Source organism: Chiloscyllium plagiosum, unplaced genomic scaffold (genome assembly GCF_037043375.1).
Source record: "Chiloscyllium plagiosum isolate Xiang-an unplaced genomic scaffold, Cpla_swu_hap1 HiC_scaffold_18, whole genome shotgun sequence".
NCBI lineage: Eukaryota > Metazoa > Chordata > Chondrichthyes > Orectolobiformes > Hemiscylliidae > Chiloscyllium > Chiloscyllium plagiosum.
In genome coordinates this window covers 14869178-14882601 of record NW_028270156.1, presented here as the reverse complement: position 1 = coordinate 14882601, position 13424 = coordinate 14869178, and the positions used below count along the sequence as shown (strand labels likewise).

The following is a 13424-nucleotide window of genomic DNA, read 5'->3' as shown; positions in this document are numbered from 1 at the left end:
TTGGTGATGACTGTGGCAAGAGGGTGGTGATATAAAACCTCCACCCACCTAGCAAAGACTCACCCAACCCGAACTGTTCTAAGACATAAAAAAGATACGGCCATTCCACCCGGTCAAATGCTTTCTCAGCATCTAAGGAAATCACCAACCCCTGAATCAATCGTTGCTGACAAACTTGGACCATATTCAGCAACCTTCTAATATTATTAGAGGACCTACGGCCCCTTATAAAGCCTGTGTGGTCCACTTTAATAATATGGGGCAACACCCTTTCCAATCTCAGCGTCAGGATCTTGGACAGAATCTTGACGTCTGAATTTAATAGAGAGATGGGCCTGTATGAGGCACAATCCTCAGGAACCTTCCCCTTCTTAAGAATTAAGGAAATATTAGCTTCTCTCAAAGATGGTGGCAGGCGTTCATGTATATAGGAGTGATTGTACATCTCCAACATGGACCCTGACAGAATCCCTATAAACTCTTTATAAAACTCACCCGGAAGACCATCAGGGCCAGGCGCTTTCCCACTCAGAAGTTGCCTAGATGCCTACTGTATTTCCTGAACTGTCAAGGGGGCATTAAGGAGAGAGAGGCCTGTTCCAAGGTTACCCCTGGGAGGTCCAGGTCCTTAAAAAAGGTCTCCATTTTAGCACTCCTGTCTTCGCAACCTTCAGACCAATACAATTCAGAGTAAAAGCTCCGAAAAGCTTCATTAATCTTTTTAGCATCATATGTAAGGACCCCGGCGCTGTCTCTGATTGCAGTAATGGATTGGGGAGCACGCTTTTTCCTAGTCAGGTATGCTAAATACTTTCCTGGCCTATCCCCATATTCGAACAGCCTCTGTCCAGGTTCTTTCTTTGCGTTTTGTGTCAGTATTGAATTCAAGGCAGCCCGAAGGGCTGTGATCCGCTGTAGGTTAGTCACCGAAGGCCGCGCAAAATGTGCTGCCTTGGCGGCTTTCAACCACATCTCAAGTAGACACTGCTGTTCCTCCTTCTGTCGTTTCTGGCTAGCCGAATAGGAAATAGCTAACCCCCCCAGCAAAGGCCTTAGCAGTCTCCCATAGCATGGGCGGACTACTAGCCGTGCCTGAGTTGATAGTCAAGAATTCCTGAAACTCCTTCAAAAAGTATTCCACAATTTTGGAATCCTTAAGGAGAAAGGGGTCCAAACGTCAGTGCCGCAAAGCTAGCCCTTCACTCTTGGCCTTAACCTCCAAATATACTGCCGCGTGATCAGAGATAGCTATATTCCCAATTTTACAACCCATAATCGAATCCAGAAGGTCCGAGGGAGCCAGAAAGAGGTCAATCCTCGTGTGACATTTATGTGTGTTTGAAAAAAGGGTGACGTCCCTGCCGGTAGGGTGAAGACATCTCCAAATATGACACAAATTCTTGGATCACTGGGGTATGTTTTGTAGTAAGCATAAATTATACAAGAGAGACGGTTTGCACCTTAATAGGTTAGGGACCAGCATTCTGGCAGGCAGGTTTGCTACTGCAACAGAGCTACGTTTAAACTAAGTAGCGGGGGGAGGGGACAAACTGGATGCTTAAGAAGGAAACTGAAGGGAAAGTTAGAACAAGGGAAGCCAAGAAAGACAACTGTATAATGAAGCCGAAAACTCAAAAAGGGATCATGCTGTAAGGTTGAGTGAAATAGGAGTTGATGGTAAGGGTGAGGGCAGTAACAAATTAAAAATACTATGAATGCACGAAGCATTAGAAATAAGATGGATGAGCTTGAGGCTCTTTTGGAAATTGGCAGATACGATATTGTGGGGATAAATGAGATGTGGCTTCAAGTGGACAGGGCCTGTGAAATGAATATTCAAGGCTACACGTGCTATCGTAAGGACAGACTGACGGGCAGAGGGGGTGGGGTGGCCATGTTGGTAAGGGATGATATTCAGTCCCTTGCACAGGGGGGACCTAGAATCAGGGGATGTAGAGTCAGTATGGATAGAGCTGAGAAATTCTAAGGGTAAAGAGACCCTCTTGGGAGTTATCTACAGGCCCCCAAACAGTAGTATGGATGTCGGATATAAGTTGAATCAGGAGCTGAAATTGGCCTGTCGCAAATATGTGACTACAGTTGTTATGGGGGATTTCAACATGCAGGTGGACTGGGAGAATCAGGATGGTATTGGATCTCAAGAAAGACACTTTGTGGAGTGTCTCTGAGATGGATTCTTAGAACAGCTAGTGCTGGAGCCGACCAGGGAGAAGGCAATTCTGGATCTGGTATTGTGCAATGAACCAGAATTGATCAGGGACCTTGAAGTGAAGGAGCCATTGGGAAGTAGTGACCATAATACAATAAGCTTCAATCTGTAATTTGAGAGGGAGAGAGTACAATCGGAAGTGACAATATTTCTGTTGAATAAAGGGAACTATGGAGCAATGAGGGAGGAGCTGGCCAAAGTTCAATGGTGCAATACCATGGCAGGGATGGCAGTGGAGGAACAATGGCAGATATTTCTGTGTATAATGCAGAAGATGCAGGATCAGTTCATTCCAAAATGGAAGAAAGATCCTAGGAGGAGGCATGGGTGGCCGTGGCTGATGTTAAGAAACATATAAAGTTAAATGAGAAAAAGTATAACATAGCTAAGATAAGTGGGAAAACAGAGGACTGGGAAGCTTTTAAAGAACAACAGAGGATTACTAAGAAGGAAATACGCAGAGAAAAAATGAGGTACGAAGGTAAACTGGCCAAAAATATAAAGGAGGATAGTAAAAGCTTTTTTAGGTATGTGAAAGGCAAAAAAATGGTTAAGACTAAAATTGGGCCCCTGAAGACAGAAACAGGGGAATATATTACGGGGAACAAAGAAATGGCAGAAGAGTTGATTTGGTACTTCAGATCTGTGTTCACTGGGGAAGACACAAGCAATCTCCCTCAGGTAACAGTGGCTGAAGGACCTGAACTTAAGGGAATGTATATTTGCCAGGAATTGGTGTTGGAGAGACTGTTAGGTCTGAAGGTTGATAAGTCCCCGGGGCCTGATGGTCTACATCCCAGGGTACTGAAGGAGGTGGCTCGGGAAATCGTGGATGCGTTGGTGATTATTTTCCAGAGTTCGATAGATTCGGGATCAGTTCCTGCAGATTGGAGAGTGGCTAATATTGTACCACCATTTAAGAAAGGTGGGAGAGAGAAAGCAGGAAATTATAGACCAGTTAGTCTGACCTCAGTGGTGGGAAAGATGCTGGAGTCTATTATAAAGGATGAAATTACGACACATCTGGATAGTACTAACAGGATAGGTCAGAGTCAGCATGGATTTATGAAGGGGTAATCATGCTTGACTAATCTTCTTGAATTTTTGAGGATGTAACTCTGAAGATGGACGAGGGAGATCCAGTAGATGTAGTGTGCGTGGACTTTCAGAAAGCTTTTGATAAAGTCCCACATAGGAGGTTGGTGAGCAAAATTAGTATTGGGGGCAAAGTACTAACTTGGATTGAAAGTTGGTTGGCTGACAGGAAACAAGGAGTGGTGATAAACGGCTCCATTTCAGAATGGCAGGCAGTGACCAGTGGGGTACCGCAGGGATCAGTGCTGGGACCGCAGCTTTTTACAATATATGTTAATGATATAGAAGATGGTATTAGTAATAACATTAGCAAATTTGCTGATGATACTAAGCTGGGTGGCAGGGTGAAATGTGAGGAGGATATTAGAAGATTACAGGGTGACCTGGACAGGTTAGGTGAGTGGTCAGATGCATGACAGATGTGGATAAATGTATGGTTATCCACTTTGGTGGCAAGAACAGGAAGGCAGATTACTACCTAAATGGAATCAATTTAGGTAAAGGGGCAGTACAAAGAGATCTGGGTGTTCTTGTACACCAGTCAAAGAAGGTAAGCATGTAGGTACAGCAGGCAGTGAAGAAGGCTCATAGCATGCTGGCCTTCATAATGAGAGGGATTGAGCATAGAAGCAAAGAGGTTCTTCTGCAGCTGTACAGGGCCCTGGTGAGACCACACCTGGAGTACTGTGTGCAGTTCCGGTCTCCAAATTTGAGGAAAGACAATCAGGTTATTGAGGGAGTGCAGCGTAGGTTCACGAGGTCAATTCCTGGAATAGCGGGACTACCTTACGCTGAAAGACTGGAACGACTGGGCTTGTATACCCTTGAGTTTAGAAGACTGAGAGAGGATCTGATTGAGACATATAAGATTATTAAAGGATTGGACACTCTGGAGGCAGGAAACATGTTTCCGCTGATGGGTGAGTGCCGAACCAGAGGACACAGCTTAAAAATACGGGGTAAACCATTTAGGACAGAGATGAGGAGAAACTTCTTCACCCAGAGAATGGTGGCTGTGTGGAATGCTCTGCCACAGAGGGCAGTGGAGGCCCAGTCTCTGGATTCATTTAAGAAAGAGTTATATAGAGCTCTCAAAGATAGTGGAATCAAGGGTTATGGAGATAAGGCAGGAACAGGATACTGATTAAGGATGATCAGCCATGATCATATTGAATGGTGGTGCAGGCTCGAAGGGCAGAATGGCTTACTCCTGCAACTATTGTCCAGTGTCTAAATATCCCCCAACTCCTTGCATAAGTCAATCACCTGCTTGGCCTGCGAAGAAATAGTTGGGGGCCCATAAGGCATCCTGTCCACTGTCAGATCCAAAAGACAATTAAAATTCCCCCCTATAATAATGTGCCATGGTCCAAAAGCACTCGACTTAGAGAAAGCACTAATCAAAAATTTGAGGGGATGTGCTGGAGGGCAGTAGACGTTTAAAATGCCATATTCCTCCCCATGTATCAGGACTTTAAGCATCACAAACCGTCCCTGCTCATCTTTCACCTGCTCTAATAATGTGAACGGAAGATTTTTCTGGATACCTACCGCCACTCCCCTACTTTTAGTAGTAAAGGATGAAAAGAACACCCGGTCATAACCCCACTGTTGTAATTTCCGGTGTTCCCCATTATCAAGATGGGTTTCCTACAACAAAGCGATATCAACCCTTTCCCTCTTAAGGCTAGAAAGCACTTTTGTCCTTTTAACAGGTGAATGACTTCCCTTAATGTTCCACGTGCACCATTTAATAAGGCACTTAGCCATATCCCCTTTCAGAGACCCTTGAACCCCTCGGAGGGAGAACTCTGCTTACAAAGCGCCGAGCATAAGTAAATAAAGACTCATAGAATCGAAAAACTATATATACAAAAACTACTCTATCATAACTATAAACAACTATTACTACCAAAAAACTACAAAGAAAACCAACTATAGAACCTTGAATGGAAGACTCTTCCCCCTGCCCATAGGGGGCACTCACCCTACCCATCCCCTCCTTCACAGCTCCTTCAAACCCGGACTGTGCCCCAGCCTTAGGCCAGAAAAAAACAGATGATCCTTAAATCAAAAGACAAAGTCAGGATGAGTACTCCACCCATCCCTGGCTTCATGACACCTCTGCTTGTGACTAAAAGAGAAGCAGAACAAACCAAAAAAAGGGAGAGAGACAACAAAGAACATTCACAAAATTTCCCATCAGAAAATCCAGTTATTAAAAAAAAGGAACAACATACAACATATTCCAGTCTTTTGCCCCCTTTCCAAAAAGGAAATTATTAGGGAGAAAGAAAGGAATAAAAAAAAGGAAGAGAAAACATGGTGAAAAATAGAAAAGAGAACAAACATTAACCATATTCTTCAGGCCAATCCGTCTATTTTAAAGTGTCCACAAAGTTTTTAGCCTTATCGCCGAGTCAAATGTATAAACTGAGTCCTCATGGCTGAAACGAAGTACTGCGGGGTATCTCATGGAGTACCAGCCTCTTTTTAACTTCATCGAAGGACTTCCTCTTTCGGATTACAGCTGCTGAAAAGTCCTGGAAATACATGATTTTTGACCCCTTGTACAGCAGTACCTGCGGATCTTTTCTCAGGGATCTGGAAGCTTCTATGACTTTTTGCTTGTCCTTATATGAGTGGAAGTGCACTAGGACCAGGCGGGGATACTGCATCAGCCCTGACCTGTGCACTGTAACCCGATATGTCCTTTCAAACTGAAGCCTGTTGGACTGGATGTGAAGGCCCAAAAACTTCGGCAGCCAGTTTTCAAAGAAACTGGCTGGCTGATCACCTTCAGGGAGCCCGACAATTCGGAGATTTTCGAGGTCGTCGATATGGTTTCGCAAGGCCTGCACCTGTCACTCCAGCACCTGGATCCGACTGGATGAAGACTCCATTGCAGCTTCCAAGGCCTTAGTTCGACCCTCCACCTCCTCCAGCCTCTCCCCGAGGCCCTGGATCTCCTGCTTGTGCTTCTGCAGCATGGATGAAATAGATTGCACCTGGGCACGAATCTCCCCACGGATTTCCTCAATCGCAGCCGCAACTTTCAAGGTAAGTCTCTCCATCAGTGCAGCCAATTCCTGAGAGTCTGTCAGGTCCCCAAAACTCATCTTTTTAAATAGAAATTTAAATAATCTGAAGCAAAATCTCATCTGAAATATTACTATCAATCTTATTTACTACAGATTTATAAAAATAGGAAAAAAAGAGTCATTGCTTTACAATGTAAGAAATGTGGCATTCAGTTAACATACAGCAAGATACTTCAATTTTTCTGCTCGGGTGGAGAGTTTATGCTATGGGTCTTCATGGAACTGAGCAAGCTGATTGATTCTTGACTAACAGATCCTTGGACATATGGGCAAGACTTCCCATGGAGGTATTGGGTCCTAGACTGTAGGATTTATTTCCTTTTTCTCCTTTATCTTCCACTGTTCTGCCTCAACAGGGATTGGTTACTCAGAAGAAAGCAGGACAGTATACTTTTATGGCACCGTTTAGAGTTCTTCCCCATTTGGAGTGAGCACAGGGTATTCTGAAGAAGACTACTCAGTCATGAGGATTCTCAAGGACACTTCCATCTCAGCAAGGGTGTCTGAAACAACTTTCATGTGTGCAGATTCTTGACTGTGGAATTCCTGGTTACCTGCTCTGTCCCCATCAGCAATTCTTATCACAGAAACCATGTTCTGAGGAAGGATCACTCAACGTGAAACTTCAAGTCTGATTTCTCTTCACAGATGCTGTCAAGACCTGCTAAGTTTTTCCAGCACTTCCTGTTTTTGTTTCATACCACAGAAGTTAGCAAATAGATCTTTACAGAGGCATGCCCATGATTTTGTTTAACATGTGGGTCTTGAGTTCTGTCATTGTCCACATGATCTTGATGTGTCAGTGGCATGTTGAATAATGACAGGAACCATTGTGCCATTGCAGCTATTTTCTGTCTTTGTAGCCAGTGACACACACAGACTTATTCTGCTTGTTGAGGACTTTTTGTACAGCACTCTGTTTGACATCTCAATTCATCTTGTCATTTTGGGTGGACCTACCAGAAATAGGGGTACTTCCAACAACATCATTCAAGGGATGGTCAGAATGCACAAGGCTCCCTACCACTTCACAGTGGCAACCTACAAAAGGTGACAAGGTGATAATCATCAGATAATCTTTTGTTTTACAATATTGATTGATAGATAATTCTTGTGCAGCATACCAGAGACAATTCTTGTCTTTGAAGTAGTACCATGGATTCTTTCACTTTGATCTGACAGTACAATCAGGACTTTGGGTTTAACATGTCACCTAAAAGACAGCATCTCCAACTGTGTGATAATCTCACAATCTCACAGTATTGCAAAGGATTGTTAGCCTTGGTTTTTGTGGTCAGGTTTTGGCGGAAGAAATGAAAGCATTCCCAATTGGGTTATGAAAAGGTGACGTTAAAGCACAATTGAATGTAAATTATCCAGACTGCCTTGTCAATTATTCCCAGAATTTCATGGTTTCTTAGTGGATAAACACATGATGCTCAGTATTTTTAAATTTTGACCTATTCTTGTAAGCAACCTGGTCACAGATGCTGGTACACACCTGCAGGTGGAACTTGAACATAGGTCTCTCTGGTCCACAGGCACCACAAGAGGGCCCCCAGGAACATTAGATTAGATTAGATTAGATTACTTTCAGTGTGGAAACAGGCCCTTCGGCCCAACAAGTCCACACCGCCCCGCCGAAGCGCAACCTACCCATGCCCCTACATTTACCCCTTACCTAACACTACGGGCAATTTAGCATGGCCAATTCACCTGACCTGCACATCTTTGGACTGTGGGAGGAAACCGGAGCACCCGGAGGAAACCCACGCAGACACGGGGAGAACGTGCAAACTCCACACAGTCAGTCACCTGAGGCGGGAATTGAACCCGGGTCTCTGGCGCTGCGAGGCAGCAGTGCTAACCACTGTGCCACCGTGCCGCCCACAGTGTGCACGCAAGTTATTTTCTTTCATTAGTCAATTTTCCCTAATCAACCTGTTCAAAGATATTATTACACACCTTTGCAGCAGGGGGGGATTTGAACCTGGGCCTTCCAGTCCAGGGGTAGGGATACACCACTGTGCCACAACACTTCCGTTACACAGCTCACTTGATATTTCTATTTTTTTAAAAAATTTTTTAATTTTTTAAAAAGGGAGTGCAAACGCCCAAAATCTCCTGTTTATTTATTTTTATTTAACCCCCACACTACCACCTAAGTGCGGTAGTGCTTATTTTTTCCCCAGCACCCATGGTGTGTGTGTATACGTGTGAGACACAGTGAAATACACAAAGTGCACGAATCTTTATTCAATTTCCACCACCAGGAAGATAGGAAAACACCCGGGTGGCCAGTGACAAACACTGCCCTTCACACCAAAGGGCAGTGCTGGGTGATCAAAACAGTGAAGGGGAGGGTAGGGACTAAATCAAAATAGAGTTGGAGGGAGAAATGATGCACTCCACACCCTGCGGCGCCCACCTCTCCCTGAACACACTTGATATTTCTACTGTGGAATGAACTACTGTTGCAAGTTAGAAAGTTCCAATTATTTGATACTTTCTATTAACTGGCAGGAGTGACCCTTTCATTTGGTGAATAATAAACTACTTAAAGCACAAGGAATTGTAGAATTGCAAAATTGGACTCAAAAAGTCAAATAGAGAAAGCAAACATGCCCCAGAGAAATGCTTTATATCCAAAGTAGTGACAGAAATTCAGCAATGGTCAGGTGTGTTAAGTCATCAATATTAATGAACAGCAGACTCCTTGACCCTTCTTTCACCCACTGATCAGGGAGGATTCTACCCTGTGTCACCTGCATGTAATTACTCCCTCAGTTGACATTATTAAAAACAGCTTATCCACTCATCACCACAAAAAACCTGTTTGTGGGACCTTGCTTTCACAAAATGACTACTGTGTTTCCTACATTCCAACAACAGGTAGGTATACTACTACTCGTGATATACTTTTGTAGAGTACTATGGAAAATCTTGAAGTACTATACAAATGCAGGTATTCCTTGCTTTGAGTGAGTAATCAGAATAATTTACTTAGCATGTTGAACAAAGTTAGTTATAGGAGGTTTAATTTGAGACAGAGGAAAGAATAACAAATGTAGAATTGACTTGCAGGTGTACATGAACCAGTATTTCTTGTTCATCATAAAAAAGGTTCTTGGGAAAGTTGTGCAGACAGAAAATACACAAGTTATGCATAATTCAAGTCCTGTCGAAATGTTATCTTATAATAACAATGTTAAAATATATCAGTCATTTTTACATATTGAGTCATGTCTTTTCAACTCTCCTTGATCAATCAGCTCACTAAAAAAATTACTGGCAGTTTTTTGTTTTATTGATGCATGTCATATTTTACTTACGAAATAAACTATGAGAATGTTTCTTCTATTAATCCAGAACCAACAACATTTTTACATGTACATTAGCAATATTTATTATCAAACTGTTGGAAGAACCTATACAGAAACTAACAAGCTAGCAAATACACCGATTAATAGGTGTTAAGAGAAAATGCAGAAAGCAAAATAAAACACTAAAATATGAAAAATACAAAAGTAAAAGTGTGAAATGAAAAACAAAAGCAGAAACCTAGAGAAAAACCTAGGTTTCTCTTGCAGTTACGGAAAATGACCCAATGCTTGGATGCAAGGCTTCAAACTTCTGAATACGTTCTGGCTATTGACCATTGCACAAACAAAAGGGAGAAGAAAGAGTGCACCATTCTATAGTTGCACAAACAATCGAAAATAAACTTTTGAATATGTCTCTAAACCTACAATGATGTTGCAAAGGGATGCATATTACTCTACTGTGTGAATATTATGCCTCAACAAAATCCCAATTGCACTCTTAAGTTAACTTGAAGAGTATAACTGATTCTCTTTTAATAAGTTGAATTAACAATACCATAAAAATGACAGATAGTAATTTAATATTTAAAGTCAGAAGATATTTTTATCAGAATTTGCTTGTGATTTCTATCATGTCATTCACATGCCTGTAGTAAGATATAATACAATGGGCCAAGGGGCCTAATTCTGCACCATAACAATTCTGTGAATCTACAGTTACTGTATATCCATTATTTTTCTTATAATTCTCAGTTAAAAATCCTAGCTGTATTTTGCTGCTCTTTTGCAGATTACAGAAAATTTACCCAACATTCCCAGCACACAAGTTCTAAAAAGAACTCAAGTTTTGCAGTCATTGGCAAAAAAAAGTGTTCACTGTTCGTTACTCTTATAGGTATTCACAGACACCTGAGGTTCTCCTGTGGCAAATTGAGAAAATTGAGAATCCAGTGCTGCATGGCACCCTGTACAGGTGCCACATTCAATATAAGAATTTTGATACCACAGTAATTATACTAAAGAATAAGGGGAGGTTGGAGTAAGGGTACTTTTTGTGGAGCTGCACAGACTATTTTCAAAATGATTTGGGGATGCCGGTGTTGGACTGGGGTGTACAAAGTTAAAAATCACAGGTTATAACATCTGATGAAGGAGCGGCGCTCCGAAAGCTAGTGCTTCCAATTAAACCTGTTGGACTATAACCTGGTGTTGTGTGATTTTTAACTTTATTTTCAAAATAACCTACCTTGACAGTGTCTGACACTTGACTGAACAGTGTAATCAAACATATGTCTATCAATTAGATTGAAACACCCTCTCTGAATCATGGAGAGTCTAAGTCAGGAAGTTAAAGTAAAACCTTTAATTCAACACAAAATTATGTACAAAAATTAAATAAAGTTAAAGAATGAAAGATGGGGTCAAAATACAGATGAAAGGAAAGGTAACTTTCCAGATTTTAAAACACCTTCAACATTAATATAAATCTATCAGAATGAGACTTTGCACTTATGAAAATACATTTTCCAATTCCAGAGAGGTTGTGTCATAATAATAAAATCTACCATGCAATTAAAATTTACATACATTTGAATCAGAAAGCGAAGTGCTCTGGGATATTTAAAGTGAGCATTTTATGGGTGAGTATCAGAATTTCATGTTGTCTATCAGATTGAATGCAGCATCCCTCTACTGAGTTTGAGGAAGAGCAGTGCAAATCAAACAACAACTTCCTGATTACCATGTTTAAGTGCATGGTATGTAATTGTTGTCCTCAATAGATGAACTCTGATATCCCCATCATTACTTCTATCATAAAATCCAGATCAAAGTGCTAAAAATGTCAAGAGCAACAATAAAACTGAACTTTTATAAAACAATTTAATGTCAAACTGTACTATACTAAATTCATAGTCTATCTTATAAAATGATCAGATCCATTTCTGAACCACTTTCATATAAAGTTCATAAACTGCACTGATTCTGTTAACATTCTGTTAAAAATAAGTACTGGAACTTAACATGGAATGGCTGGTGATCAGACTAACAATTCAATTGCTTTAGATTACATTAGATTACTTGCCATTAAGAAAAATTAAAATGATAACTGCACAATCAACTTTTTTTTGTGGTCTGTAAAATCATCTGTCCCTCCCAAACTATCCCAATCTGTAGTAAGTTGAAATAGCATCATCAGCTAAACCAGAGATTTGGGGCTGGAAACACGAACTGTTTGAAACTTTGCCACTAGATATATGTCAAAGCACATTAAAAACTAAAAGCTGCACAGGGAAAATAATTTAATCTGATGAATGACAAATAGGACATAGCTTGGACATGAGAAAGATTTTCAGATGTCAACAATGCATTGAACACTTATTCACTGATGTGATACATAACATGAAGGAATTTAAAAACCCATATGACCACCTACAACACTATAAACTTAGATACATGGCCGAGTTGAATAGTAACAATATATTATTCTCCACCAAGATTCAGTAACATTCACAATTTATCATACCTAGCTTGCACATCTTGTTACCATAGTTTCCTTTATTATTCAGGGCCTTAATCTCAGAATCAACTATGTCACTCTTCATCTTAATGGAGAATTCGATATAATGATCATTTTTCCCCATGGGTCATTTCTGCATAATATACCTGTGCATTCTGAAAGTAACTCATATTAATAGAAACAAACATTTTAATTATTAGTGAGTTTTGAGATTTGTAGCTCAGGTTGAGGTTCTGGATGTAGATTTGCTTGCTGAGCTGGAAGGTTCGTTTTCAGACGTTTCGTCACCATATTTATTTTTACATATAAGTAGAACGTGGGCTACACCACCATTGCTTCACCTGGATGCTCACTGAAGATGTTACCTAGTATGGTGATGAAACGACTGAAAATGAATCTTCCAGTTCAGTGAGAAAACCTACATCCAGATCTTTAAATATGTTCAGCACCAAGCAACTCTGAATTCACTTTCTGAACTCCTGGGCAGCATGCTCGTAAATTGCATATTTTAATCCAGTAACCCAGCATACATTTAGTGAAAGGCTTGTCAAACAACAATATTTTCTCAACTAGCTGAGGGCAATTAGACTAATTCACGGATTTGCCTCATACAGATAAACATGTCACCAGCGTCCTTGCAAACCAAATTCACAAGATTATTTTAGAATAAAAGTTTTAGCCATTATCTTCAGTTACAACTGCATTTTGTTCTTGAGCAAATAACTGGCCTGATATGCATAGTACCAACACTAACAGGAGGATTCAAGGAGCAGTGGAAGCATTTTCTGGACTGTAGGACTTGAAACTCACCTGTCACGTGGAACGTCAAGTGCAGTGTTATAATCAGGAGGGCCTCCTGGGAGCATATTAAACAACAAATGGTTTGTCCCTCTATTCCATCTAAAAAAGATAAATATGTTTTTAGAAGACAAACTAAACAATGTTTAAGATGGTCACACTGAACAGAGAAAACACAGACCAATTGTACAAGTTCTTTTAGCTGTTATTTGTGTCTTTGTTCTCCATCATCAATTCTCCTATAACAGAGTGTGTGTGTGTGGGCGGGGTGTCTACATTAATCTACACTAATCCTTTTTCTGCTTACATACTTGTAGAAAGTTTTACAGTCCACTCTTTGGTTCCTTGCAGGTTTGTTC

The 13424-nt window shown here is 41.0% G+C and overlaps 1 protein-coding gene across 5 annotated transcripts in view; it reads right to left on the bottom strand.

Annotated features, from left to right (window-relative positions):
- The window catches only part of ext2 (exostosin glycosyltransferase 2), a 194624-nt gene that overhangs the window by 155471 nt on the left and 25729 nt on the right, over positions 1–13424 (bottom strand). For all 5 annotated transcript variants that reach the window (XM_087996312.1, XM_087996311.1, XM_087996313.1 and 2 more), the window contains one exon: positions 13078–13167. In XM_087996312.1, coding sequence (XP_087852438.1) covers positions 13078–13167 — 90 coding nt within the window. The remainder of the gene's footprint in view (positions 1–13077; positions 13168–13424) is intronic.